Consider the following 25,567-nt stretch of genomic DNA (forward strand, 5'->3'; position numbering starts at 1 on the left):
CATCTACTCACTGGGGCGCCCTAGCTGTTTCTGGCTAGCCGACGCGCTTCTCTTCGCCTGAAAAGGAGCTCGAGCACGCCAACTTCTATCTCCAACACTACTCTACTCTCTACTCTCTTCTCTACTCTACTCTACACTCTACACATACACAATTACATCTACATACTCAATTACTACAGTACTTCTATAAGCAATGGGCGCCGCCGACTCCAGCGGAAACCTGTCCGCCAACGACAACATCCGCCGCTTCACCGCAGCCTCCCGCCCGCTCACCCCCCTCGAACACAACCTCTTCCACAACAAGACCAGATGCTTCGTCTAGTACGTATATACCCAAGATAAAGATGTGAATATTATACTGACGATTGGCAGTGGAATGCAGCCGAGGGCGGTCCAGGGGATGCTCGACTTTGACTTCATCTGCAAGCGGTCGACCCCCTCCGTCGCCGCCATCATATACACCTTTGGCGGCCAGTTCGTCAGCAAGATGTACGTTCACCCCCATATAGAAAGAAAAAGAGAGAGACTGACCGGACAGGTACTGGGGAACGAGCGAGACGCTGCTGCCGGTGTACCAGGATGCCACCAAGGCCATGGACAAGCACGCAGACGTCGATACCGTCGTCAACTTTGCCTCCTCCCGCTCCGTCTACACCTCGACCATGGAGCTCATGGAGTACCCCCAGATTAAGACCATCGCCATCATCGCCGAGGGCGTTCCAGAGCGGGTACGTCATTAACAATACGACATAAATGAGATATATGCTAACGTGAGTAGAGAGCGAGAGAGATCATGGTCAGGGCTAAGGAAAAGGGCGTCACGATCATCGGCCCGGCCACGGTGGGCGGCATCAAGCCCGGCGCGTTCAAGATCGGCAACACTGGCGGTATGATGGACAACATCGTCGCCTCCAAGCTCTACCGCAAGGGCTCCGTCGGCTACGTCTCCAAGTCCGGCGGCATGTCCAACGAGCTCAACAACATCGTCTGCCAGACCACCGACGGCGTGTGCGAGGGTGTCGCCATTGGCGGTGACAGGTACCCAGGAACTACTTTCCTCGACCATCTGCTCCGCTACCAGGCCAACCCAGAGTGCAAGATCCTCCTCCTGCTCGGTGAGGTCGGCGGTGTCGAGGAGTACCGCGTCATCGAGGCCGTCAAGAACGGCGTCATCACCAAGCCCGTCGTCGCCTGGGCCATCGGTACCTGCGCCAGCATGTTCAAGACCGAAGTCCAGTTCGGCCACGCCGGTGCCTCTGCAAACTCCGACCTCGAGACCGCCGTCACCAAGAACAAGTCCATGCGTGCGGCCGGCATCCACGTCCCCGACACCTTCGAGGACCTGCCCGATGTCCTCTCTGCCGTCTACCAGAAGCTCGTCAAGCAGGGGATCATCAAGCCACAGAAGGAGCCCGTCGTGCCCAAGATCCCGCTCGACTACTCCTGGGCCCAGGAGCTCGGCCTTATCCGTAAGCCGGCCGCCTTCATCTCCACCATCTCCGACGACCGTGGCCAGGAGCTGCTCTACGCCGGCATGCCCATCTCGGACGTCTTCAAGGAGGACATCGGTATCGGTGGTGTCATGTCCCTGCTCTGGTTCCGTCGCCGTCTGCCCCCCTATGCCTCCAAGTTCCTCGAGATGGTCCTCATGCTGACTGCCGACCACGGTCCCGCCGTCTCCGGAGCCATGAACACCATCATCACCACCCGTGCCGGCAAGGATCTCATCTCCGCCCTCGTCTCCGGTCTCTTGACCATCGGATCGCGGTTCGGAGGTGCCCTCGACGGCGCCGCTGAAGAGTTCACCCGTGCGTTCGACAGGGGTCTCTCCCCAAGAGACTTTGTCGATACCATGCGCAAGGAAAACAAGCTCAGTAAGTCAACCTTATTACCCGTCCCGCCGATCCGTATACCCGGGTCATCGTATATCGAAGTATCCCTGCTAACCCTTTTAGTTCCCGGAATTGGCCACCGCGTCAAGTCCCGCTCCAACCCTGACCTCCGCGTCGAGCTCGTCAAGGAATATGTCATCAAAAACTTCCCCTCCCACAAACTCCTCGACTACGCCATCGCCGTCGAGACCGTCACCACCTCCAAGAAGGACAACCTCATCCTCAACGTCGACGGCTGCATCGCCGTCTGCTTCGTAGACCTCATCCGTAACTGCGGCGCCTTCACCCCCGAAGAGGCAGAAGACTACCTCTCCATGGGCGTGCTCAACGGCCTCTTCGTCCTAGGCAGAAGTATCGGTCTGATCGCCCATTTCTTGGACCAGAAGCGTCTACGTACCGGCCTCTACAGACATCCTTGGGACGACATCACCTATCTCCTACCAACCCTGTCCAAGGGCGGGCCGGGAGCCGAGGGCAGAGTAGAGGTTAGCATCTAACCGTCGCGTTGACGAGGTTTACGACGATCGAACGACGATAGATGTGATAGATGGTGAGCCGTGGTTGCTTGCGATACGAAAATAGTCCATGATTAATTAATAGTTTACATTTTCTTCACCCATATCCACAGTAATCCATGCATTTTACCTGTAACTACTACGTATCTGTAACTTGTCTACGTGTAGATGTGGACTAAAGATTGAGATTTTAGCCCTGCAGGGATCTGCGTAGAAAGTCCATCCCGGTCAATGAATGGCAACTACTTACGTCTGCTCTATTCTTATAATTGGATCTGCAATGTCAAAAATAAGGCATGCAGGATGTAGACTAAATATTGGCTTATACAAGGGTTAGACGGAAGCGAGCTGACGATATATAGACAATTGGAGAGCACAATGGGTTTAATCCATCGTGTATCTAGATATTAACATGAGGGTCCTCGTCACGCCAAACCATGCGCCCGAACGCTGGCTTGGAAATATCCTCGACGACGCGAATGGCAAAGATACCCCCTCAAGCCTTGCACCGGTCATCCAAGAGTTCAAAGACCTGATCGAAACCGATCCGATACTCTACATGCTCGCTACGTCCATGTTCGATGAGATACCCAATACAGCCCCCTATCGGAATGACCCAACAAATCGGCCGCAGGTCCGAAGCTACAGAGCAATGCTTCACCTGTTCAATATTCTACTACCCAGAGCTCCAGAGTGGTATGATGACGCCTTCGTTGCAGGCCTAGTTGGGTTCCCATTCAACGCCGTGCTGAACTGGCCTATGAACACGAACAGTGGACGTCAGTTCTTCCTACATAGGAGAGTCAACGATCAGATCAAGCGGATATTAAGTGTCTGGGGACATAACCTCACCTTAACCTCATCGATACCCCAGAGCGACCTTGAACGGGAGAGGAGCTGGTTCGGTGACGCTGCCATCGCCCAGATGACCAGAAAGGCAAATCTCCGTGGTAGAACAGACCTTCAGTTCCACGAGCTATTCGACTGTCAGCAAACTGAATGCTACGGATACAAGTCCTGGGACCAGCTATTCACCCGCAAGTTCAGTCCGGGGATTCGCCCACTACCGCAAAACGACAGTGACGCCATCATAGTCAACGCATGCGAATCATCCCCGCTATCGTATCAGGAGAACGTATCGAAGCGAACACCCTTCTGGCTCAAGGGAAGCAAATATTCCCTCCAAGACATACTTGGTTCAGAGTCCCGCGCCCACCAGTTCAGTGGTGGCACGGTATACCAGGCCTTTCTCAGCGCAGAGTCATACCACCGCTGGAATTCCCCTGTTTCAGGCACCATCGTAGAGAAAAGATTGATTAAAAGAACATATTTCGCCACAGCCCCTGGTACGGGCTTTGCATCAGAATACGGGCCAGACGCGCGCGGGCCGGACAATTCCCAGCTCTACATCACGCATGTCGCTACTCGGGCGGCGATTTTCATCGAGGCAAGGGATCCGCGTATCGGCCTCATGTGCTTTCTTGCCGTGGGTATGGCGGAGGTGTCGACTTGTTGTATAACTGCTCCGTACGGAAATATAGAGAAGGGCGATGAGCTTGGTATGTTCCGTGGTGGCGGATCGACTCATTGTCTGATATTCAGGAACGGGGTGAAATTAGACTGGATCCCGCAGGCTATGTATCCTGAGACCATGATGGATAATCTTCCTGTCAGGAGTAAGCTGGCAACTGTTATGGATGATAGATGATACATAGGTATCTGGGTATAAGGTGTAGTAACGGCGGTGCCATTTTTACAGAGTTTATGATATAGAGTAGAGGTCATATCCAGCTAGAATTAGGATTAAGCAATGTTCACGTCAATAGAAGTTATATTCCCTTGTTTAATGAGCGTATGAAGATGGAATGTATGTTCATGTTTAGATGGAGGTAGCTGGCTCAAGTGCAATTGATGAGGTGACGTTGAAACAACTTCCACCATCAAATTTCATGTCGCCAAAACATTTAATCCAGACAACCACAGAATAAATATCAACCGATAGGGAACGGAAATAATACCAATTCTTACATCCAGCATCCACGAATATGGTCCGTCTCAAACATCGCTATCTTCTCGTCAACATCCTCTACCCGCCGCCCCAGACGAGTTTTGCTCAGCAGAAACAGCGGGATGAAAATGAATTCCATCTACAGATCCACCGTCCAACAGCGGATGCGCTCACGCCGCAGGCCCTGGCTAGGATGGTCAGAGAAGCCGTGGCTGAGATGTTTGGCGACTGGGGGATGGGCAAGTTAGGAGGCGCTGGTGCTGGTGCTGTTAGTGGTCAGTACATCGCGATCATTCTTATATCATGCAGCCTGAGGTTATGGATTCATTTTATGGAGGATATTTACGCGTCTATCTCCTGCTTTATACCATATCCAGTGCAATTGCGATTGGATCATATACACGCTGTTCGTTGCCTTTTACTGACCGCTGGAATAGTGAAATATTTATCGCCTGCAACATCAACGGCTATCATACGCTGTCCTCGTGCGAGTTACCGCTTGGTTTGGTCTGCTCTGACATATACGTCAAGCCTCCCCTCATCATGCCGGCCTGCTGGCCAGGAAGGTACCGGTACGCAGCGGGAATGTGTATTCCGCGTAGTACGAGTGTCCGGTACCATGAAGAAGGCTGAGCTAGAGGCCATCAGGAGGGCTCGAAATGAGGTGGTCAAGCTGACGAAAGAATGGGAAAATGGAGGGAAGGCCGCACTTGAAGGCATGTTTACCGACTCTGCTGATGGCCCTGGTGCGCTCGCTGCTGGTATAGAGAGTGGAAGCGAAGGTGACGATGACAGTGAATAGTCATGTTTGGATGACGGGCTACAAATCAGTACGTATATTCCCTCGGTATATTTCTCTATCCGTTAAAGGCGTTCATATCATAATTCATTATAATCATTTGTTTTTCCTTACGACCTTTACGCCGATGTCCGGCGGGATATTCGACATCAAGTCATCCATATCCATGTCCAAGTCATCACGAGGTCCGCCGCCGCTCCCCTTCGGCGCTGCTTCTTCCCTAGCCTTGGCCTCTGCCTCCCAGTCTCTTCTCTCCTTTTCATCCCACTCGTCTTTCGCGTCTATCCATCTCTCCTGCACGTCTTTTACATCCATTACTCCCATCCCTTCTCTAACAGCAACTTGCCAGACTGTATCATTGGCTCCTTCTGCAGATCCAAATGCATATCCGCCTGCGCGATCAATCGCATGAAGCAGGCTCATCATGCTCTTCTTATCCTCTACCGCCAAGGTCTCAAAGCCCACCAGGCTGAAATCTTGCACTAGCTCGACTATTGCGGAATTCAGCGCATCAAACTTGGAGTTCGCCAGCCACGGTGCCTCCTCATTTAAGTGCGGTATGAGATGGGAGAGATCGTGGACTTCAGTGTAGAAGTCCAAGTTAAATGGGAGGGGTGGGTATTTGCTGAGGTTATCGATCTTGGTGAGGACGTTGAGATGGGGGAGGTCCATTTGAAGCATTGCTCGAAGAGATAGCAATAGCGCGGAGATGTACATGGACGGGAGAGTGAGGTTATAGGAATCAACCAGATGTATCACGACTAGCTACAGGTCAAGGAGTTAGCATTGATCACATCGACGCGCAGTGGAAAGTTCCCAAATGTATTCAAATCCAGAGCTAGTTAGGGCACTGCACACTCTATACCCAAGTTTTTGAATCTTGAAAAACATATTCCGAAGAGAGCTATGGTGCGTAAATATTTCCACCTGGCCAGGGCAGTCGAATAGAACATAGTCGTCTATTAAATAAAACAGTTAGAGCTCGGTGATATCGATATCTAGAGGGGTAAAGCCGAGTACCTCCAAGGTCCTTTAGCCCTTCTTCCAGCCACTCGAAATTCTCTTCAAGTTCTTCCAGCGCATATAAGACAGCACCGTTAGGTCCCAGGGTGTCTTCCTTCATGATCTCCTCCAGCGTGACGAGCTCGCGCACATCTACTGCAGGGGTGTATGATGTCTGGTCGTTAGCTGGATCAAGGTTGACGATAGAGCATTTTCTGCCAATGGCGGACATGAACTGCTGCATTCCATTGCAGTAGGTTGACTTCCCCGACCCAGGAGGGCCGATTACCAGCTGTGCGAACGGCATAGTGCGGGTTGGGCAGCGGGCGAGTTCTTGTATAAACTTGAAGGCGAAGAAAGCGATAAGAAAAGCAGCCAGAAGGCGGTGGGGGGTGGCAGAAACCACTATTTTGAAGCTTCCCGCGATTTTCGAAGAAGTTCGACAAGATACAACAAGTTCAACAAAGGTCAACAAGCTCGAGTTTTCAGTCCCGGTTCTCATTTTACCTGCCTCTCGTCTTGTAGAAATTGTCCATTACACATTAGCGCATCGTGGGTGTCCGCAAATGGCTTCTAGTATGCAGATTTACCCCCGACTAAGAACGACTAAAGTAGCTAACATCCCATAGACCACTTCGCTGTCTCGAACCCACCGACGGACGTGATATCGGCAGTCCAATTTTCCCCGGAGCCAGATTCAACGCGATTTGTGGTATCGTCATGGGATAAGAACGTGTATCTGTATGATCTAAGAGACGAAAATGGCAACATTGGCGAGGGGAAACTTATAGACAAGTTTGAACATCGCGCGCCGGTTCTAGATGTCTGTTTTGGTCAGAACGAGGATGAATTATATACCGGTGGGCTGGATTGGGATGTTAGGAAGTTAGTACCGGATGCCGAAGTTGATGTCTCGAATTACAGGTGCGCTGACAGGTTGCTATGTGAACTCTTAAGGATCGATGTACGGGCTTCCACTCAGACGGTGTTGAGCTCCCACAGCCAGGGCGTAAAGTCCGTGGTATACAGCAAAGAGCACGGGTTGGTCGTTTCTGCGTCGTGGGACGTGACTCTACATATTCATAAAGCCGATGGAAGCAGCGCCCCCGCAACGATTCCACTGCCATCGAAACCCTTTTCTCTCTCAGTTACTCCCACCAAACTAGTTGTCGCCATGGCCTCAAGAACGTTACACATCTACGACCTCAAATCCTTAACCACATTCCTTGAACAATCCGGTAGCCAACCCCCGGCTCACACACTCGAGCTTGAACCGTGGCAGCGTCGGGAGAGCAGTCTCAAATTTATGACCCGGGCTGTGGCATGCATGCCCGATGACGCGGGGTATGCATCATCAAGTATAGAAGGGCGAGTGGCAGTAGAATGGTTCGATCCATCTGAAGCATCTCAAGATCGAAAGTATGCATTTAAATGTCATCGGCAGAACGTTGACGGGGTGGACGTCGTTTATCCAGTCAATGCGCTCGCTTTCCACCCCGTATTTGGCACTTTTGCGTCTGGAGGTGGTGATGGTGTCGTCGCATTTTGGGATGGCATTGCGAAGAGAAGGATACGGCAGTATCCCAAGTACCCGTCTAGCGTGGCTGCTTTGGCGTTCAGTTCCAATGGCAAATACCTTTTAGTTGGAATTAGTCCTGGGTTTGAGGACGAGAAGGACGATGTCCCTGAAGGCTCTGTCAAGGTGATGATCCGGGAGCTGAGCGAGACGGAAGCGAAGGGGAAGGGAGCTAAGTAGAATCGACTATATACCACATTCTCGCTCGCTCACCAAGTATGCCAATGTAATAATGCATTGATAATGATGTAACCTTCGCCGAAGGTTTCCCTACCTAAAGCAAAAGATACAGGCTCGCTAAAGAAATAGAAATGCCCATTTAAGGGGCTTTACTTAGCCGTCTTTGAAGTCACAGTTCCATCCGTCATTCCAAAGTAGGCCGCAACAGGCTTTTGTCCGCCTATCCTTCCGCTGGCCTGAGCCTGAGGGCCAGTAGGCCCGCAGAACAAACCTACCTCCAACACGCCGGTGATGGCATTGATAGCTTTGGCTAGTGCCTCTACCTCCCAGACACCACCTTCTGCCTTCTTTCCAGCAGCAATATCAGATGGCAAGAGTAGGGCTGGGAATGGTGCATCGACGATGAGGAATGCCTGGTCAGTCTTCAATGGGCCTGCTTTCTCAACTGGATTCTGTCGAAGGAGAGGGTTCGGGCTCCCCAGAACCTTCAATTCGCCAATTACTCGTCGCGCAGCTAGAGGGGCCACCTCAATCGGGATCGATGGCCAGGAAGTGAGCAGACGGCTTTGGTTTTTGCGCCAATCTGCCCGTGGCTAAGTTAGTGAACAAGTAACTAGGAATCAAGAAACGGTGCTGTTTTGGGGTATGGGAGTTATACCGGCAACACAGATAAACTCCTTGGCTTGTAGAGCAACGAGCTTCTCCTGGAACAAGCAAGCTCCTCCGCCCTTTATGCAGTTCAAATCGTCATCGACCTCGTCCGCGCCATCGAACGCTACGTCTAGCACTGTTCCCTGTGGCAGTGCATCGAAGGCAACGGCGGTCAAGCCCGCGTCAACAATCAATTGATTCGACTGGTAACCGGTGGGCACAAAGCTCGTGGTCGAGGTATCAATACCCAGCGCCTTTATGGCTTCGACAACATAGACGATGGTAGTTCCGCTGCCAATACCAACGAACTTTGCGCCGCGGGGGTAATGGTTCTTTACTGCTTCGGTAGCAGCGGCTTTTTTTGCGAGTTCTATATCTGCCATTTTATGCGCAGGTGTCCTGGTCGATAGGAAGCGGGACTGGAGGGACGACGGTTGGGTATATGCTCTTCTGGGGGAGGGGCAGGGAGATGATTGACGGCTTATTGGGAAGCGGATGGCTGTACAAGTTATAGAGCGAGCGCAAAGCGAAGAATATGACGGGGAGATCTTTGACCTTATAACCAATTGTTAGTCAAAGGACAAAATTGTTGTGGAGAAACGGGGTGTTCTCGGAATGATGGAAAAAGGGGTATCCACCTCCTCCAGGGCGGATTGGAGGCAGATATATAGTCGTTAAAGCCTATATATACTCACAGAAAGTTCTTCGATGCTAGTATCGATTTCATAGATCTGGTCAATACTTCGGATGGCGGGGGTGTTCTCCGCGTTCAGCTGTCTTTGTGTTTAGTTATAGTTCTAGTCAGATGTTTAATCCCGGCAAGTATAGCTATGCACAGTGGTATCCTGTCCAATTCCTTGAATAAGTCTCTTCTTATACTCCGTACTCTGTGCATGAGATGAAATATGAATCTTTAATGACTCTTCAAGTAGTAAAAATTAGTCGCGTCTCAAGGGGAAAACGTCGCTATCGATAAAGAACTTCCCGAGGTACAAACCACGTGATATTAAACGCGATTTTGCTTACATAAGCTAGGCCAACCTGGGCTGTTTACGCGGGGCAAGAAAGACGAAGAAGCAGAAGAAGAAGACGAAGCAGGAGAAGCTCTTCCTTGACTATACATATACCGCTTTTTGACAGCTCGAGGGGCTGCGAGACGCTGCAAGGCAGGGCTTGAGGCTGCTATCTCTCATCTCCGGGACCCAAACGCATTTAACATGGCCGCTCACGTTGGTCCTACTGCGAAGGAGAGGAAGTACGATCGCCAGCTTCGATTGTGGGCTGCCAGCGGCCAACAAGCTCTAGAGGACTCTAGAGTGCTTCTAATAAACTCCGATGGCCCAGTAGATAGCGACAATCTCGAGGTAGCTGGCGTTGTGGGTGTCGAAACCCTGAAGAATCTCGTCTTGCCTGGAATAGGCGGGTTCACCATTGTTGATCCCGCAACTGTTTCTGAGCCTGACCTGGGGGTAAACTTCTTCTTGACTGAAGATAGTCTGGGTAAATCTAGGGCAGAGGAGACGTGTAAATATCTGCGGGAGCTGAACGAGGATGTCGACGGAGGTTATTCCTCAAAGGTACCATCTTCCCCATAATATATTCTCTTTTTTTCTTTGACATTTTTATTGAAGCAACTCCTGTCTGATTGAACAATCTATATCAATTTTTTTAGCCCATTTTAGATTTGCTTAAGGACGAGACCTTTCTCCCACAGCATCAGCTTGTTATTGCCTCCGGACCCATGAAGCAATCCACGCTCCGAACCATATCACAAGCTGCAAAGCGGCTTGAAATACCCCTTATTTATACACACTCGGTAGGATTCTACGCATCGTTTTCACTACAACTCCCACCCGTTTTCCCTATAGTCGAAACCCACCCCGATGCCAGCTCCACCGAAGACCTTCGCCTAACGAATCCATGGCCAGAGCTCGCGGAGGTAGCTAAAAAGGCAGAAAACCTGGATAGCATGGACGATCACCAGCATGGGCATGTTCCCTATCTAGTACTGCTGCTGCACTTTCTTGAAAAATGGAAGGCCAGCCATGACGGACAGTGTCCTCAGAATTATCGGGAGAAGTCTGAGTTCCGGGACATGGTTCGATCAATGGCCAGAACTAATAACTCAGACGGCGGCGAGGAAAACTTCGACGAGGCTGTGGCCGCTGTTTTAAAGAGCGTCGGGCCCTACTCCTTAAGTAGTGACTTGCGGGCTGTTTTTGAAATGGACCATTGCTCACAATTAACAAGTAACTCGGCTAGTTTCTGGATAATTGCGTCCGCAATTAAGGAGTTTTATAATAAGCATGCCGTTTTGCCATTATCGGGATCGCTACCGGACATGAAGGCCCAGTCTGCAGATTATATCTGGTTACAGAACATTTATAAATCAAAAGCACGAACCGATGCAGCCGAAGTTGTGGCCACTGTTCGAAAGCTCGAGGATAAACTACGAGGCGGCTCGGGGGAGGCGACTATATCCGAAAAGGAGATTGAAACCTTTTGCAAGAACGCAGCCCATATTAAAGTGATAAGGGGCCGTGATATTCCCATCCTACCCCTAAAGGGTACAGCTGAGGACACCCAACAAACAATCAAAACAATTAAAAGTAGCCTTCAAAACCCCGACTCGCTTATTCCTATCTTTATCGCTCTCGCTACACTCGACGGCCTGGTGACAGAATTTCAAGAAACCAGCCCTTCAACAACGACAGAGGGGCCATCGTATCTCGAAACCTCTGGGAATTGGGCCATGATGCTTTCCAAGCTTCTCGCTAGCCTCGAACTAGACGGTATTGGCGGCGAGGGTACTGACGAAAGCGAGGCAGAGATGATGACGCAGATCAAGTCCGTTGTGTCAGAAGTACAACGAGCAGGAGCTGGCGAGCTCCATAACATTTCCGCCATGGCGGGAGGGTGCGTTGCCCAGGAAGCTCTCAAAGTGCTCACTAGACAATATGTGCCGCTTGACAATACCTTTCTGCTAGACGGGGTAAGATCTCGGGGAGAGATGTTTAGGTTGTGACGGACTAGCCTAACAGAGTAGGTTACACACCTAAATTACTGTAGCTAGACTGCTTAAACTATTAGATCTAATTAATATTATATGGCAGAGTTTTGATTTACCGAACACTGTTCTGCCTCCCTGATAAGTTTTTAAAACGTAAAATTTATAATATTGTAGGAAAATGCAGATATCAAGAAGGTTGAATGTAACATATGGAAGAAATTTGCGACCATGCAATTGAGAACATAATGCTTGAAATATAAAGGATAAAAGCAAAGAGCGGGTAAGCATCCCCCTTCTATGCTATGTTTATAATACATCGCTAATTGAACCAATTAATAAAAGGGCAAGTCCCCACCTCAGAAGAAGAAAAAAGGGGGTGAGGGTAAATGGTCGTTATAATAATCCAGCAAACCCGCCAAAAATAACTGTGGTTACTATCCAAAGAATAAATGAAGTATCTAGTTTACCGGCCTTTCGTATCGCAAGATTACGGTTGGGAGGAGAACCGCCTGCGGTGCCTGTTGGTCTGGGGTATATGGTATTCCCTGCGCTGTCAGTATGGATGCCCTGTTGGCCATCACCTCCATCAGACGGGTTAGAGCTGCCTGATATCAGAGGTGGGGAGACTGTAGGATCCGCGCCGAGGCGGAATGTGGTATCTAGATAGATCACCTCTGAAGGGTTGACGGTAAAGGTGTGGCCGTCTACAACAAAGGTGGTAGGTGTGGTATTGCTAGTAATAGTGGTGCGTGAAGGGCCGTTTCCGATAGTAATAGAGCCAGTTTCTTGGATGGTGACTGGGACACCACCTAGATCAAGCATGGTCCTGGTAGGAATCGCATTGGAAGGGCTAGGACCAGAGGTTATAGGTCCAGGGTCGACTGTGGATTTGGACGGCTGGGGATTTCCCGAGGGCTGAGAGCCATTTTGCTGAGAACTTCCATTCTGCTGGGAGCCACCATTCTGCTGAGGACTTCCACTCTGCTGAGGACTTCCACTCTGCTGAGAACCGCCATTCTGCTGAGAGCTTCCATTCTGCTGAGAACCGCCAGTCGGCTGGGGATCGCCTTGGGAATCACCCTTGGAACCACCCTGGGAATCAGACCGTGAGTACTCAGACGGCCGCGAACCGTTGGAGCCGCCAGCCGGCGAAGTCATCGTGGGAGTCTTCTGTCCTCCCGGGCTATCAGAGTCAGTCTCTCTAAACGACGGCGGTGGTTCAGCAGAAGGAACACCCAAGATGGTCGTCTTCTTGGTAACGCTGATAGTCGATATGAGAGGAGCCATAGAAGGGAAGATGCCGATGCCCATCTTACAGCGGCTGGGCGGACAGCTGTATGTCGAGCATGGCGGCGGAGGTGTGATGAGGGTTGGAGGATTCGGTGGTGCAGAGCCGAGCGGTCTGATGGTATGTACTTCGGTGATGGTGGTATATACGAGTTCTGGAGGTCTTGTGGCGTAGAATAGGTCTCCATTGCACTCTACAGGCAGCATAGGGACGTAGGTGATGGGACAATGGCAGGAGTCCAGGTTGGAAAGCCATGACGACGGCGGTATAGGGGCTGTCTGGGAGGTGTTGGTGACATAGGGAGGAGGTGTAGGAGCCGGCGCAGAGCCAAAGAACTCAGACACTATATCGCGTACAACGATTCTACCTATATATCAACCGTCTTATCAGCTTCTTTTTTCGCCCCTTTACTCCCATCTAAGGCAGAGGGGTATAACGCACCGTCATAATAGTGCCAAGGGGATCCGATGACGGTGGGGGAGCCCATCAAGGCCAGAAGGCCATAATGCCGTATCTCCTTCATCAAGACGAGGCCCGGTATGCTCTTGAATCTACTCCGTACTCCGTGAAGGGGATTATGCCATCGATTTCAGGATGGACCGAGGACGAACAGAGCAGCGCCGGCGAACTGCGCGCTTAAAGGTCAAGGGAATGCATCAAGTCTACGCCTGGACCAGCGAGTAGGATGAAAAAAATGCCACAATCGATTGACTATTAAAAAGCAAGCAAAGCCACCGAGCCGTTAGTCTCCTCCGTACAAAGGCAGAGCCTGCTTCGACGAAACAGCGAGCATGAAAAAACCGGACGTAAGCAGTCGGCGTCCTGGCCGAACCAGCGGCCGCCAGGGAGGCTGAGGGCCTAGAGAAAAAGTCACTTTCGACATGTCAGACCAGGGACCGCGTACTGCGCCAGTTACGGAGGATTCGAAGGCGAAAATATATTGGGGTGGATTTGCCCAGGAGTCCGTACGGAGTACTTTTTTTTTATGTCCCCCTTGCTTGCATTACTCCTCGAGTATAAGATTAACGTTCGACGGAAGCCAGACGGCTTTGGCTGGCAGTTGGAGGTTTGAAGTTTTGCCTTCTCGTATCACGGCGAGATGGCCCGGTAAGATGTTCTGCTGCTCCGTACGCTCTCTGCGAGCGTGTAATCCAGCATACCGGGAGTCTGCATTCGCCATCTATGGAGTATGTATGCATGCATCCTGCGTGTTGATAGATCGAATTCACGATATACTCCGCCGTGGGCGCGGCGTGATACGGGACCAGCTGGAAGTCGAGGTAGATCGAAACTGGCCTCCGATACTCAGCCCGACTGTTTCAAGGGGCCCATGTTTGCTTCTTCAACGTCTTCATCGTCCGGGTTCGTAGTCCAAGTACGTACGTACGAGCGAGCGAGCTGGATAGTTAGCCTTCCATGCACAGTTACGTTCAACTAGCCAGCAGCTTACTTCGTGATCTCTCCAATAGGGGAGCATCTTGCGCATCCACAAACAGCCTTGCCCGGGTTCCATCGAGGTGCATGGTTCTCCCCTGATCAGCTCTAAGCGAATGAGCTGGCGTATCCAGAGCAGGAATCATTTCAGACTTCAGAAGGAGGGAGTTGTGATAATTAATCCGACCCTGGCGCTTTTGACATTGCTACAAGTCTACAAGTAGATAGGACCGGCTCTCATCCCCGAACTGCTAACTCTACGGCTCTTCGGCTTCGAGCTGGTTCGGCCCGACTCGCATGTTTTCACGATGGACTTTTTCACCCTGGCCAAACGATGCCTTCGCTCGCCACCCCGACCAACAGCGAAAAGCGAGATAACAGTTAAAGCGAGATAGGAGTTGGTGTGGACATGAATGCTCCTCCGTCGTTCTCCTCGCGCATACCGACTACGAGGGGTGTAGGATCGGCTACAGTCGCAGACTCGTTCTATACAAGAACGGCGTATAGGCACTTCCTGGGGAACCCCTGAGGGTGCTGGGTATGTCTATGCAGCTCGTCCGATGACTTTCCTCCCCAGCATCGCGACAGGAAGACGTACAAAGTGACTGACGAGCTGTAGATTTAAGCATACGGACTTTGATAAGCAAATCTGGCCGAGACCCTCCGCCATCTGGTTGAAACATTTTGAGGCGCCACCAAATTAGCCGGGCCAATTGACAATACGCTGGGCGAAATAGCCCCATGCCATGGACCATCTGGTCAGGCCGCTAGAGAAAACGATCTTCAAGCGTATTCTAATGGTAACGGGCTCAAGGTTTCCTCTAGCGATGTCCGGTTGCTCGTTAGTGGTTCGCCCATGGCTTATGCCCCCATGGCTTATGCCCGAGAGGATGGAGGCCTACGGCGCTATCCGCCGAGTGACAGAAAACGCCTGGGATCTAGATGTTCCATGTCCCGGGCTTTTTCTCTCCCTGCTTTCTGCAGCTTCATCATCGTCTTCTCTCCTGCCCGGATCATATGGATGGACGAGCAGGCTGTGTTCTAAGCATGCCTCTTTACCACCCAGCTAGGGCGCAACCTCGACCTTCCCTCATGTCTGGCCTGGATACCGTGCGCCAACTATGCGCATGAGTCCCGTCGCCCTCGGCCGCCATGATCCCCTGGGGAGTGTTCCTGGGTGGAGTTTTGGGCTGGCTCTGATTATATTCTCATTGAGCCATGGACTTCCTGCTGCTGCTGCTGCTGCTGGAAGTCCGGCGCCGCTGAGCGTTACTCCAAGTACGAACTGGTATGTTCTCGCATGGCGGTCTGCAGCGTGTCGTAAAACCCGTGTCGGCTCTAACGGATTTGACGTAGGATTGGATACGATGGCGCATGGAGCTCGTACGTTCATTATTCAGAAGAAAGGCTGTGGTTTACCGCATTTACCTGGCTGACTGCGTTGGGGTTTGATTTAGGCTATCCATTCGGGTTGGAACACCAGCACAATGGCTGGAGGTGATACCGGATACAGGCTCATCAGAGACCTGGGTAATTGGCCGCGATGGATGCGATGCGAGTACGTCACTGACACTTCGATTGTTTACCTTGCTGTTGGGCACACGGCGGCGACGATGCGATATATGGGACCATTTCTAACATGTATTTGCAGCAATGAGATGTCGGAAAGAACGGGGTGGCCTGTTTCTCGCAAACGCTTCATCCACCTGGGCGCCCGTCGGTCTCTATGAACTGGGGAATAATCTTCAGCTGGGTGACTCTGGATACGGCAACTACGGTTACGATGCCATCGGTTTAAACGACAGCGTCTCTGTTCCGGGTCAGGTTATCAGCATGATCACGACGGCCAAATGGTGGATAGGCTCGTTGGGACTCGGCGTTACAGACACAAACTTCACAGACGAAAACAAATTGCCCCTTCTGAGCAGCTTGGTACAGAATGAGAGCGTCGTTCCCAGCCATAGCTATGGTTATACAGCTGGCGCCTTTTACCGTATGTTTTGATATCTCTAATGTGTTTTGCCATGTCTAACTTATCTGGAATAGAAATGAAGGGCGTGCCGACGTCTCTCACCTTTGGAGGGTTTGATAGAAGCCGATTTACCCCCAATAACGTCTCGTTTTTCTTATCGCCGGACAATTTACCTGCCGTCACTATCAAGTCGATCAAACTCGAAATCGGTGTGACACCACCCAACTCGAACTCTCTGGGCGACGGCCTTACTGTCGACCTTGCATCCGCTGGAACCTTTGTAATCGACTCATCTACACCGTTTTTGTGGTTTCCCGAGCAGATTTGCGACTCTCTCGCCGGCAAGCTTGGTCTGGTTTATAATTCTACCCTTGACATATACACCTATGGACCTAATGCCACAACATACGACACGATTGTCAACTCAAACGTGTCCTTCAAGTTTACCATTTCTGATCTCCCAGACTCGCCCAAATCTGTGGACATTACTCTGCCGTTTTCTGCATTTAATCACAAACTTACCTACCCTTTCCCAGGCCTTGATCGGAACCTGACCAGCGAGGGCCTCCGCTATTTCCCACTTCGACGGACTAATGACCCCAAGAAGCTTACTATCGGAAGGGTCTTCCTTCAAGAAGCATACCTAATAGTCGACTACGAACGTCGCAACTTTTCCATCTCCCAGGCCACATTCAACCCAGACTCTGGGATTAGCATGGACCTTGTCGCCATCACCCAGCCCCTGGACAGCCCTTTCCCTGGTCCCGCCGGCGAGAACGCCGCACGAAGCCTATCTACTGCTGCTATCGTTGGAGTTACTATTGGCGTTTCCGTGGGAGTCATCCTCATATCCTTGTGTGCTCTGTACTTTTTCCGGAGACAGAGGTCAAAGGAACGATTAATTAATGAAAAGGAGGAACACGCGCCTAGGTTCACATTCCCCTGGAAATTCTGGCGCAGACCCCGTCCTACCACTCTGCCGGCAGAGTTAGTTGCAGATCGGCATCATCCTGTCGAAGCCGACGACTCAGCGGTTCGTTACGAACTCCCGGCATGCACTCCAGTCGAACTACCGGCTTCCGAGGTCTCGAGCCGCGGGTATGGAGATATGCACAAGTCTGCAGATATAGATATGGAAGCGAATGGACACGGTCACCATCTGCCATCGAGAAACGGCATACAGTTCCAGCATATACCTCCTACCCCGTCAGACACGTATATCGTTAGCCCGGTGGGACCATCTTCGACCCTCGGAACATCAGATCTAAATAATAGTCTCGGTATTCCATCCCCCATCGCGACATCCACAAACTCCACGGCTCTATCACATAGCCGGCCTGACTCATCCCCCTCGCTACTCGCCTCCAACCGGACTCTAGAGGAAGCACAAACTGCGAGGACTGGGCCCAGCTCTCTTGAAAATCCCCAGCTTCAGGAGGAACCAAACCAAAACCTCACGAGGAAGTTCAGCTGGGAGCAATAACCTATAACTGAACACCCGGCGAACAACTGCCTAGTGAAGACAGCCTAACGACTTTTATCCCTAGACCTATTATACCTGTATATATTCTTTCGCATACCCCCTCATGTTTATCCATTATCTGCATTGTTCTCTCTCAACTTCTCAAGAAGCCCCCTGCCATTTTTTTAGCGGTTTTGCATGCATCGGTATACTTTCTTGAAGCCATCCCTGTTCACTATGCATATCTACAATGATATCTTTCTTCACATCTAGAAAACAAGGCCTATCAACGAGGACTGTTGGTTTTGATATCCGTAGTCGTATACACTGTCGTATGATTACGTCAACAACGCCAAACGGGCCGTGGAGCACGTGCCGAGGACGTTGAACTTCTTGCGATCCATGGATATAAAAGAGTAAAAACAACAAAACACCAGGAAGCAAACGGTTGTTCGCATAGAGCCCGTTTGTTTTATTATTTACTCTACCTGAACGCGGCTAGAGGCCATAGTCGAGACACTGGCAGAAGTTGTTACCCGGAACTACGCAACAATGCAGCAAGACACACGCCTGGACCAAGAGCATCATTAAATCTCCGAACCCTCAAGAGTCGGCTGCTCCACGACACCATAGCTACGACAATAGCTATGAACCCATGTCTCTCCCCACTAGAGACTGGATCTTCTGCTTCTATCAGTAAATAACCGAATAGCTGCCAATACCATGACCGCCGACGAAGCCACCTCCCTCGCTGCGGACGTAGCCAACAATGCAACCAACTCTACCGGGACGTGGCTCACTCTCCTCGCTGCGGGACCCCGAGATGCTCTCCTATTACCATTCCGCGTCGTGTATCAAGCCGAAGTTTTCATCATCACACTGCCGCGTCAACTGGTCCGCTTCATTGGGTTGGATGCTGCGGTATCATCGTTGCTAGACGGCACGGCTGGGATTTTCGGCATTGGCGGCGGAGATATCGGTGACGATGCAGCGGCTGCAGCGGCCGTTATTGCTGCTATGACAGCTACTGACGCGAATGGGGCGCGTGTAGGAGATGCAGCGGGGGGTTCTGCTGGTTCCGCTGGAGCAGGCTCGGGGTTTACAATGGGAGACTTCATGCCCGCTGTAAGGAAGTTCGGAGGGTTCTTCAATTATATGACTACTAGGTGGTCTTTGGCGTGTTTTATAGTGGTATGTATATAAACCCCAAGTTGACTGGCTGTGTGGTGCTGCCTGCCGAACCTGTTTCGCTGATTTATTTTATTCGGACAGGCTTTAGTTTTGAACCGCGTCACCGTTTATGCTTCTACCCGGCGGCAAGTTACCTTGAAGTGGCACAGGACGCTCGTTCTACGTATAATTCCGATAATCCTATTCTCAACTCAGATTCTTAAACTACTTCGCGCGATCCGTTGCCAAACATCTCCGGAGTACTCTACCCTACGGTATGGCCAACCCGGGAAACCCTCAAGCTTAGATTACGCCGGAGAAGGGGGACTTTTATACAATCTAAGCTCGTCTTTGCTCCAGTGGGAGGACGAACAGTCATCATGTAGCGCCTCATTGATACCTCCTGGGTCAGGCGCTCCCTACGGCTCATTTTCGCTACTTTGGCCAGTTTTTATTCGACTGTGCCTAAGTCATTTTGTCGACACGTTGTCGGCAGCCCTCCAGGGAAGACCACTCGCTACCGAAGGTGGCATGTCCATCTTCGAACTTTCCCTTGCATTTGCAGAAGCAGAGATCCAGATTGTCCGGTCCATCGGGTTAGAATTCATTGGTCTCACCAAGTCTGGCGCAGGCGTATCAGTCGAAGGCGCTGGACTCGGGGAGTCGCCTTCTAGTATCCCCTTATTCTCGAAAGATCGTGTCTTGGAAAGACTCAATGTTACACCTGAGCTTTTAGTGATTGCGCTAATAGCGTGCTGCAATAGCCTGTCAACAAACATCTTAGATGTTTTCGGGAAGCAGAGCCAGTATCGGCTCATAAATACGACATTCTGGGGCCTTTGCTTTATGGGATCTATGGTTTGGAGCTTCCTTAAATCCTATCCTGATAGCAACGACGCTGGACTCTTGAACTTCCCCACCGTTTGTATCGTTGGATTCGTACCATATCTACTCATGTTGGCAGGCATTTTGACATGCCTGGCGATATACGCTATTGCTCTTCTCTTGACCGCGTACTCTCTTCCATCCAGTCTTCCCTACCCCACCTCGTTCCGGGAGCGCCTTTCTCTTGCACATGGAAATATGCAAGGTTCCTCCCAGATCCAGAATACCCGCCTCAATATGCATGACGATTTTTACGCTACCCTTGTTAGAATAGGCTACGCTTCGTTGTCTGCGGCTAGTGAAGCTGTGTTTTTAAACGAAGGGAAAAGCGTAATCGTACCCAAAATGACATGGCTGGAGGAAGATAGGCTTGCAGATTTTGCGGCCCGGAGAGAGAGAAGCGATCAAGGGGCCTTGCCACGAGGTACTGATCTTCAGCTCGATGAAAATTTTGATTTTGAGATCCCGAACCACCCAGGGCAATGGGAAAGTGGGTATGCCCGTGAGAAAAAAGTTGAAAGAGCCCAGTCTAGCTCGCGCACAATGAAGAAACAGTCTGGCTTGGGAAGCGTCGGAGCATTTCAAGGCCCAACCAGATGCTATCACGGCTTTGCATTTTTCAAGGCAATTTTCTTTGTGCTGGTGGGTTGGTGGGCGTTTGGGTTGGTAAAGCTGTTAGATCACTTTAAATTCCCCCTTAAACCTCAATGGCTGGTACATCTCGCAGGGGTGTTCCAACAAGCCAGCAATGGGAGTGAAATGGAACGCCGACCTCCTCTGGATTTTTGGATTTTAACGGATGACGGGGTCCTGGAGCTGCCCGCAACCGACGAATTTGACGTGGAAAAGGAGATGAGGAAAAGGGAAATGATGGTCAATGAATCATGGGGTGAATCACAGGAGGAGCAGCTAGACAACAAGCTCTACAACTGGTGGAAGGTCGGCGGTTCTTGGGGAAACCAAGATATGACCGAAGATTATTCCCCTCCACCACAAGACTGGGATACAACAAGTATTGTGTCTACATCAACTGCTGGGGAAAGCGACTGGGAGTCATACGACTCTGATGGCCGCCAGACACCAACTCAAAACAACCCATTCCCAGGTTTATCTGGTCAACGTGAAGATACTATAGACCTAGTATCTCTGGCTCGCCTGCTTGACCCAAAGGATAAAGAAGCCAGACACGAAGCGCGCATCTTATCAGCACATATCCTAGCATCCAACGAAGGCAAGATAATGACACGACGCCGCTTTCAACAACAGTCGGATGTCGAGCGTGCGAGAATTTTGACATCTTCTAACTCATCTCGGCCAACTGGGACAACCAAGCAAAACCGTCCTACTTTGGAAGAAGAGTCCGAGATCTTAGAAAATTTAATTCTTGAGCGGAGACTGGGCATTGATCGTGGAAATACTCATCATCCGCCATCCGAGAATCCACAGACTTGGGCTACGGGAGCCTCAGGCCTTGGCCCGGACGGCCCGCAGTGTGTTATCTGCCAGGCATCCCCAAGGGCGATAATTACCTGGCCCTGTCGTTGTCTATGCATATGTGAAGACTGTCGGATAAGCCTTGCTATGAACAACTTTGGTAGTTGTGTGACATGCCGCCAGGAAGTCACAGGCTTTGTTCGACTATGGGTTCCCTAGGTTCTTATACCATCTTTTAAGGCTGGCGTATATTCGGCGTGATAATGCTACTAATAATATCAATATATCCATATCATGTCTTCGCAAGACCCATACCATCTCCTAACTATGTATGGGTCATTTGTCTATACGCTGCAGAAGTCGCATAGCCCTTATTAGAGGCTATTGTTATTATCGAACGTGACTATTGATTTAGATATGCGAAAATGGGCGGAGTCGGTTTAGTCAGTAATTTCTAGCTTGCTCTATATACATACTAAGTTTTCAAGGTGAGTTGGTGACCATCAGCTTGCGGCTATGTAACTGCGGGAAATTATGTCTCTTTCCTAGCGAGTCCTATTTAGCTGCGTATCTAAATATATATAATTGACGCAATAATATATATCTCCATCTTTGCCAGATGCTGGTATCATTTCACGGGTGGTGGGCCGTAGAAATGGGTGGCGTAGATAAGTCAGATAGAGGAGGGCCAAATGCTGGAAGCCCAGGCCAAAACAAATAGGAAAATCAGCTCAGCCATGCGTAAGGGCAAGTTATATTATATCACGGCTAAACGTGGTATCCGCTGACCGGCCTATCTTCATACCAGCCCCTAAACCATGACTGCTGTGACTTCCGCCTGTCACTCTATTCACCTGGTCATCGACCATTGACTGATATTGGGGGCTGTGAAATGAGCCCCTGGGAGATGCGAACGAACGGTTAGGGGGATATTGATTATGCGGTGAATGGCTGTTTGCTTGGCTTAGAGGAGGTAATCTCGTACGATGCCGCGGTGTAGCTTGGACGTTGTTTGCTAGGTTTAGAGTGAGATGAGGTAGGAGAATCATGGAGTCGGTAGGTACTCGACGAATGTTTACTTACAAGTTCGCTGCGATGGTAGCTCGTTGGGAGGAGGCATCATAGCTACATCCCGGGGGTTAAAGGTTCCTCTCTGCTCCCGCTGGGCCCTTGGTTCGTGATTGTTAGATGGCCGGGGATGCTGGTTGTAGTTACTGGCCCGTGGAGCCGCAAGCATTGTAGTAGGCCGTTGCGGGTCTGTACCAGTACTTGTACTGTTTTCTGAAGCTCCGTATGCATGAAGTGTTTGTGCAACCGTGTCGGAGACCGCTGTTTGGATCTGCGACCTGATGGCGCGATTCTTTAGTAAGTTATAGAGGTTCGTCATTTGCGCATGTTTCTTGCATTTATCACGATATACCCCAACCAGTTCCTGGTTTTTCTTCTGAAGTTGTTCCTGACCGATCTCCAGCTCTTATTTGATATCGGACGTTAGACGGTAACCGTCAAGTTCAAAATTGCGGGTATGACATTCATACCTGATATACGGCGTTGGAGAGTTTCGATTGCGGAATTTGCGTCATGTGCCATCTGATCCATCTGTTTGCTCATTGTACCGCATTTATCTCTCAGTGTCTTACTCAAGTGGTCCTGGTAGAAGCTGGCGTGTATTAGATGAATAGTTCAAGTAAGAAAAGGGGGGGGAACAGGCCCAGCAATCGTACATCTCTTGGGTCGCCTGGTACGTCCAGAACGATAAGGCCCTGCCAGCACATTCCACTATCGTAGTTGGATCCAGTCCACTGAGTACACTCGTCTTGTAATCTTCTGTCGGGCTGAGGAGAGTAGAAACGACATCATCGGGGTTCGGGAGGCTGGACTGGCATGCTGGGCACTGGCGATCCGTACTTGTTGACTGAGATAGCCCTGCCTGACTAGCACAGTGGAGGCAAAATATGTGACTATTATAAGTGTGAATGGTCAATTACAGTACGAAGGGCTGGGGGATGGATGGATAGACTTACGAGCAAGTGGTAACCACTGCTTTCTCCGTCAACGCTGCCCGGCAGCTCAAGTTATTACAGCGTAAACAAAGATCCAAAACCTGAGCCATCGTAAGAAGCACACGGCAGAGCCTGAAGTTACATATGCGTTACCACACGTAGTGATGAAGAAGAGAGTGCAAAGCGCTAGAAATGTAAATGCGAAGTTAGCATCGCATATTACTCGATTAGGAAATATCAACCCAGACCTCACGTGCTTGGTACCTAGAACTTCCTCCAGCCATTTACAGGAAGGCTCGAAGGCTTCTAGCGAATGTGCAAGGCAAAGCAAACAGCGCTGTGGACTGACAACGGACGGCCTGGGATGGGTATATCCAAAATGAAAAAAAGGTCCATAAAATGGTACTGGAAATTGTGGTAAAAATACAAGCAAAAGCCCAAACGCCTTCCCGCCTTTCTAAAGAACCCACTTGAACCCTCTTCTGGCCAGGGAGAATAGAGGAGCATAACCAGAGTAACCATGGAGTGCGTTAGAAGAAGAATGCGTTTCCTTGATTATCCCGTCGGACTCCGCGCATTTTCTCCTCAAATTCTGGTCCAGGTTCATATTCGCGCCAAAGGCTCGCAGGAAATATATGTTTATTTCGTTCGAACCATCGCCGATCGACGACCTTGGTAAGTGTTGGATCCATATCTCCTCCTTCGAGTGCGGGTGTGGAGTTGGGTTTGTCATCTGAAGCAGTTGGCGGTGCGGCATCCGAGTAATCAAACAGTAGCCCACCGTTGCCAGAAAAATTCGACACCCTATTTGCGATGAAGTAATAAAATTCATAGTGCTAGAAAGCTGTTAGTATTCATCAGAAGATCAAGGAGTATCAGGGGTTTTTGGGGCGTACATGAGGGACAATAACTCCTCCTCTAACCAACATGAGATCATCAACTCCAACTCTTGCCCATTCTCTGCGATGGTCCTTTCGCCCTCTGGCAGCTCCTCCGGCACCTGCAAGTCCTAGTTTTGCGCCGACTTTTCGACAACGGTCTAGGAAGAGCCATACGGGGTCTCCCTTTTTCATAGTGACCTGTCCAGCCGGTATATTCGTTCCATCGTAGAAAATAAATGGTATCACTATTTCCGTAGCTTTGACCACATCTTGAAGAGCTAGGAATTCTCGACGGAGTGCATCCCTAGCTTTTGATTCCGCATCCAGCGCAGATTTTGTAACCAGCTTCGGCCGGGGCAGTGTCAAGTGTGGATTTGGAGCCAACCGTCGAGCGGGTTTCGGGCTTGATTCGCGAGGAGTGCCTGACCGAGATCTACTCTCACTTGCATCGCGGGATATATTCGGGGTATCCTCAGCTCCAGGTTCTTCGTCATCATCACCAAATGATAGTTTGCTCTTTGCTAAAACGCGGGTCTTCTTTTTCTTCTTTTTTAAAGGTTCGGTGGAGGCGTTACTTTGCTCTCTGCACTTTGACAATTAGCAAGCTTACTGGCGGTTGGCTCTGAGCAGAAAACAAGACACACTTACCCGTCCGCCCTATCTCCTGTAGATGGAGTGCCGCTCCTCGACACTCCAGGAGTAAACCGGCCTAACGACTTGTCATGGGCTTCACGTTCCTTTATTTCAAGCGCCTCCGCTCGTCTCTTTCGGTAGTCTGAGAGCTTCACCAAGCCAACAGTTTGTGACTTGAATAGATCTTCGGCAGTGGTGGACTGGTTTGTAAACGACCGCGGAGTCGAGGTCCTGCTCGGTGGCTCGGACGGCGTAGACATATTGTGATATTGTGTTGAGAAGAAGAATGGCCTTCTCCTTTGGTTGTAAGATCGTGATCCGGCATTCTTGCATCTCTTATCTCCACGGGTTGTAGAAATATTTGGCTGACTCAGCCGAAATGATACCAAAATTACGGTATTTAATGGCAAATTTAGCAGGACTTTCGGTAAATAGTATACGGAGTATATGCTAATTTCATTCAATTCATCAGACGTGGGGATAAAGAGTAATCTATTAAATAATCTAAGCTCATCGTAAAATATATATATTTATTATATGATATCTTTTTAATATTTATTTTTATAACCTCTGTGGGTAAGTAAGGAGGCGCTATCTTTAGGGATAATACTCCTTGTCGATAGCGCCGTCTGGTTGATGGAGAGTTGGCCGGGAGTTTGGCTTATGTTCGCGGCCGTGATTGAGGCCCAGGACAGCGTACCAATTTAGGGGGACAGAAGCTCAATCTTGTCCTTGAGGTTATCACTCTGTGAGATTAGTTTCTTTGCCCATT

At 50.3% G+C, this 25,567-nt stretch overlaps 10 protein-coding genes across 10 annotated transcripts; 6 read left to right on the forward strand and 4 right to left on the reverse strand.

Annotated features, from left to right (window-relative positions):
- Positions 1–193: 193 nt before the first annotated feature.
- Positions 194–2,389, forward strand: GIQ15_00371 (ATP-citrate synthase subunit 1; the record flags this gene model as incomplete). Its single annotated transcript, XM_033547788.1, has 5 exons — positions 194–321; positions 373–489; positions 539–728; positions 779–1,874; positions 1,956–2,389. 5 exons carry the CDS (start codon positions 194–196, stop codon positions 2,387–2,389), a joined length of 1,965 nt encoding a protein of 654 aa, XP_033408739.1.
- A 430-nt stretch (positions 2,390–2,819) lies between these two features.
- GIQ15_00372 (phosphatidylserine decarboxylase) lies at positions 2,820–5,217 on the forward strand (the record flags this gene model as incomplete). Its single annotated transcript, XM_033547789.1, has 4 exons — positions 2,820–3,897; positions 3,949–4,083; positions 4,577–4,690; positions 4,853–5,217. The coding sequence occupies 4 exons, from the start codon at positions 2,820–2,822 to the stop codon at positions 5,215–5,217; spliced, it is 1,692 nt and encodes a 563-aa protein (XP_033408740.1).
- Positions 5,218–5,310: 93 nt separating this feature from the next.
- GIQ15_00373 (Atpbd1b protein) lies at positions 5,311–6,523 on the reverse strand (the record flags this gene model as incomplete). The annotated part of the gene is made up of 3 exons (XM_033547790.1): positions 5,311–5,979; positions 6,073–6,173; positions 6,235–6,523. 3 exons carry the CDS (start codon positions 6,521–6,523, stop codon positions 5,311–5,313), a joined length of 1,059 nt encoding a protein of 352 aa, XP_033408741.1.
- A 259-nt stretch (positions 6,524–6,782) lies between these two features.
- Positions 6,783–7,972, forward strand: GIQ15_00374 (mitotic checkpoint protein BUB3; the record flags this gene model as incomplete). Its single annotated transcript, XM_033547791.1, has 4 exons — positions 6,783–6,792; positions 6,846–7,140; positions 7,219–7,560; positions 7,837–7,972. The coding sequence occupies 4 exons, from the start codon at positions 6,783–6,785 to the stop codon at positions 7,970–7,972; spliced, it is 783 nt and encodes a 260-aa protein (XP_033408742.1).
- A 149-nt stretch (positions 7,973–8,121) lies between these two features.
- GIQ15_00375 (ribose-5-phosphate isomerase) lies at positions 8,122–9,006 on the reverse strand (the record flags this gene model as incomplete). Its single annotated transcript, XM_033547792.1, has 2 exons — positions 8,122–8,555; positions 8,631–9,006. The coding sequence occupies 2 exons, from the start codon at positions 9,004–9,006 to the stop codon at positions 8,122–8,124; spliced, it is 810 nt and encodes a 269-aa protein (XP_033408743.1).
- Positions 9,007–9,840: 834 nt separating this feature from the next.
- GIQ15_00376 (NEDD8-activating enzyme E1 regulatory subunit) lies at positions 9,841–11,719 on the forward strand (the record flags this gene model as incomplete). The annotated part of the gene is made up of 3 exons (XM_033547793.1): positions 9,841–10,200; positions 10,296–11,615; positions 11,714–11,719. 3 exons carry the CDS (start codon positions 9,841–9,843, stop codon positions 11,717–11,719), a joined length of 1,686 nt encoding a protein of 561 aa, XP_033408744.1.
- Positions 11,720–12,026: 307 nt separating this feature from the next.
- Positions 12,027–13,444, reverse strand: GIQ15_00377 (uncharacterized protein; the record flags this gene model as incomplete). Its single annotated transcript, XM_033547794.1, has 2 exons — positions 12,027–13,288; positions 13,363–13,444. 2 exons carry the CDS (start codon positions 13,442–13,444, stop codon positions 12,027–12,029), a joined length of 1,344 nt encoding a protein of 447 aa, XP_033408745.1.
- Positions 13,445–15,476: 2,032 nt separating this feature from the next.
- On the forward strand, positions 15,477–17,810 carry GIQ15_00378 (uncharacterized protein; the record flags this gene model as incomplete). Its single annotated transcript, XM_033547795.1, has 5 exons — positions 15,477–15,643; positions 15,712–15,738; positions 15,813–15,913; positions 16,007–16,348; positions 16,402–17,810. The coding sequence occupies 5 exons, from the start codon at positions 15,477–15,479 to the stop codon at positions 17,808–17,810; spliced, it is 2,046 nt and encodes a 681-aa protein (XP_033408746.1).
- A 702-nt stretch (positions 17,811–18,512) lies between these two features.
- Positions 18,513–21,497, forward strand: GIQ15_00379 (uncharacterized protein; the record flags this gene model as incomplete). The annotated part of the gene is made up of 3 exons (XM_033547796.1): positions 18,513–18,914; positions 19,062–21,334; positions 21,443–21,497. The coding sequence occupies 3 exons, from the start codon at positions 18,513–18,515 to the stop codon at positions 21,495–21,497; spliced, it is 2,730 nt and encodes a 909-aa protein (XP_033408747.1).
- Positions 21,498–23,811: 2,314 nt separating this feature from the next.
- GIQ15_00380 (uncharacterized protein) lies at positions 23,812–25,055 on the reverse strand (the record flags this gene model as incomplete). Its single annotated transcript, XM_033547797.1, has 3 exons — positions 23,812–24,117; positions 24,178–24,745; positions 24,811–25,055. 3 exons carry the CDS (start codon positions 25,053–25,055, stop codon positions 23,812–23,814), a joined length of 1,119 nt encoding a protein of 372 aa, XP_033408748.1.
- Positions 25,056–25,567: the final 512 nt, after the last annotated feature.

This window comes from Arthroderma uncinatum, assembly GCF_011692745.1.
Source record: "Arthroderma uncinatum strain CBS 119779 chromosome Unknown scaffold1, whole genome shotgun sequence".
In the NCBI taxonomy this organism is placed as follows: Eukaryota; Fungi; Ascomycota; class Eurotiomycetes; order Onygenales; family Arthrodermataceae; genus Arthroderma; species Arthroderma uncinatum.